At 64.2% G+C, this 268-nt stretch overlaps 1 protein-coding gene across 1 annotated transcript in view; it reads left to right on the forward strand.

The window, feature by feature from the left end:
• Positions 1-6: 6 nt before the first annotated feature.
• The window catches only part of ABHD8 (abhydrolase domain containing 8), a gene marked incomplete at both ends in the record, with an annotated part of 1,109 nt that continues 847 nt past the window's right edge, over positions 7-268 (forward strand). The window contains 2 exon segments of the mRNA XM_009709837.1: positions 7-265; position 268. The exon segment at position 268 is cut by the window's right edge and continues 120 nt beyond it. Of these exon segments, the coding sequence (XP_009708139.1) occupies positions 7-265; position 268 (260 nt within the window).

Below are 268 nucleotides of genomic sequence, written 5' to 3' on the forward strand. Positions count from 1 at the left end.
GCCGGCCAAACTCCTGCCCAGGGTCCCGCCGGCACACCGGGTTGCGGCACACGGGAAGCAGCCGGCGCTCCCGGCAAGCGTCGGAAGCGTAAACCCAAGAAAGTCATCAACATCGACTGCAAGAAGCAGATCACGAGCTGCAAAGGGACGCACAGCGACGTGGTCCTCTTCTTCATCCACGGCGTGGGCGGCTCGCTGGACATCTGGAAGGAGCAGCTGGACTTCTTTACCAAACTGGGCTACGAAGTGGGGGCTCCCCCCCGCGCCC

The sequence above is a fragment of the Cariama cristata genome, unplaced genomic scaffold (genome assembly GCF_000690535.1).
Source record: "Cariama cristata isolate BGI_N322 unplaced genomic scaffold, ASM69053v1 scaffold24280, whole genome shotgun sequence".
In the NCBI taxonomy this organism is placed as follows: Eukaryota; Metazoa; Chordata; class Aves; order Cariamiformes; family Cariamidae; genus Cariama; species Cariama cristata.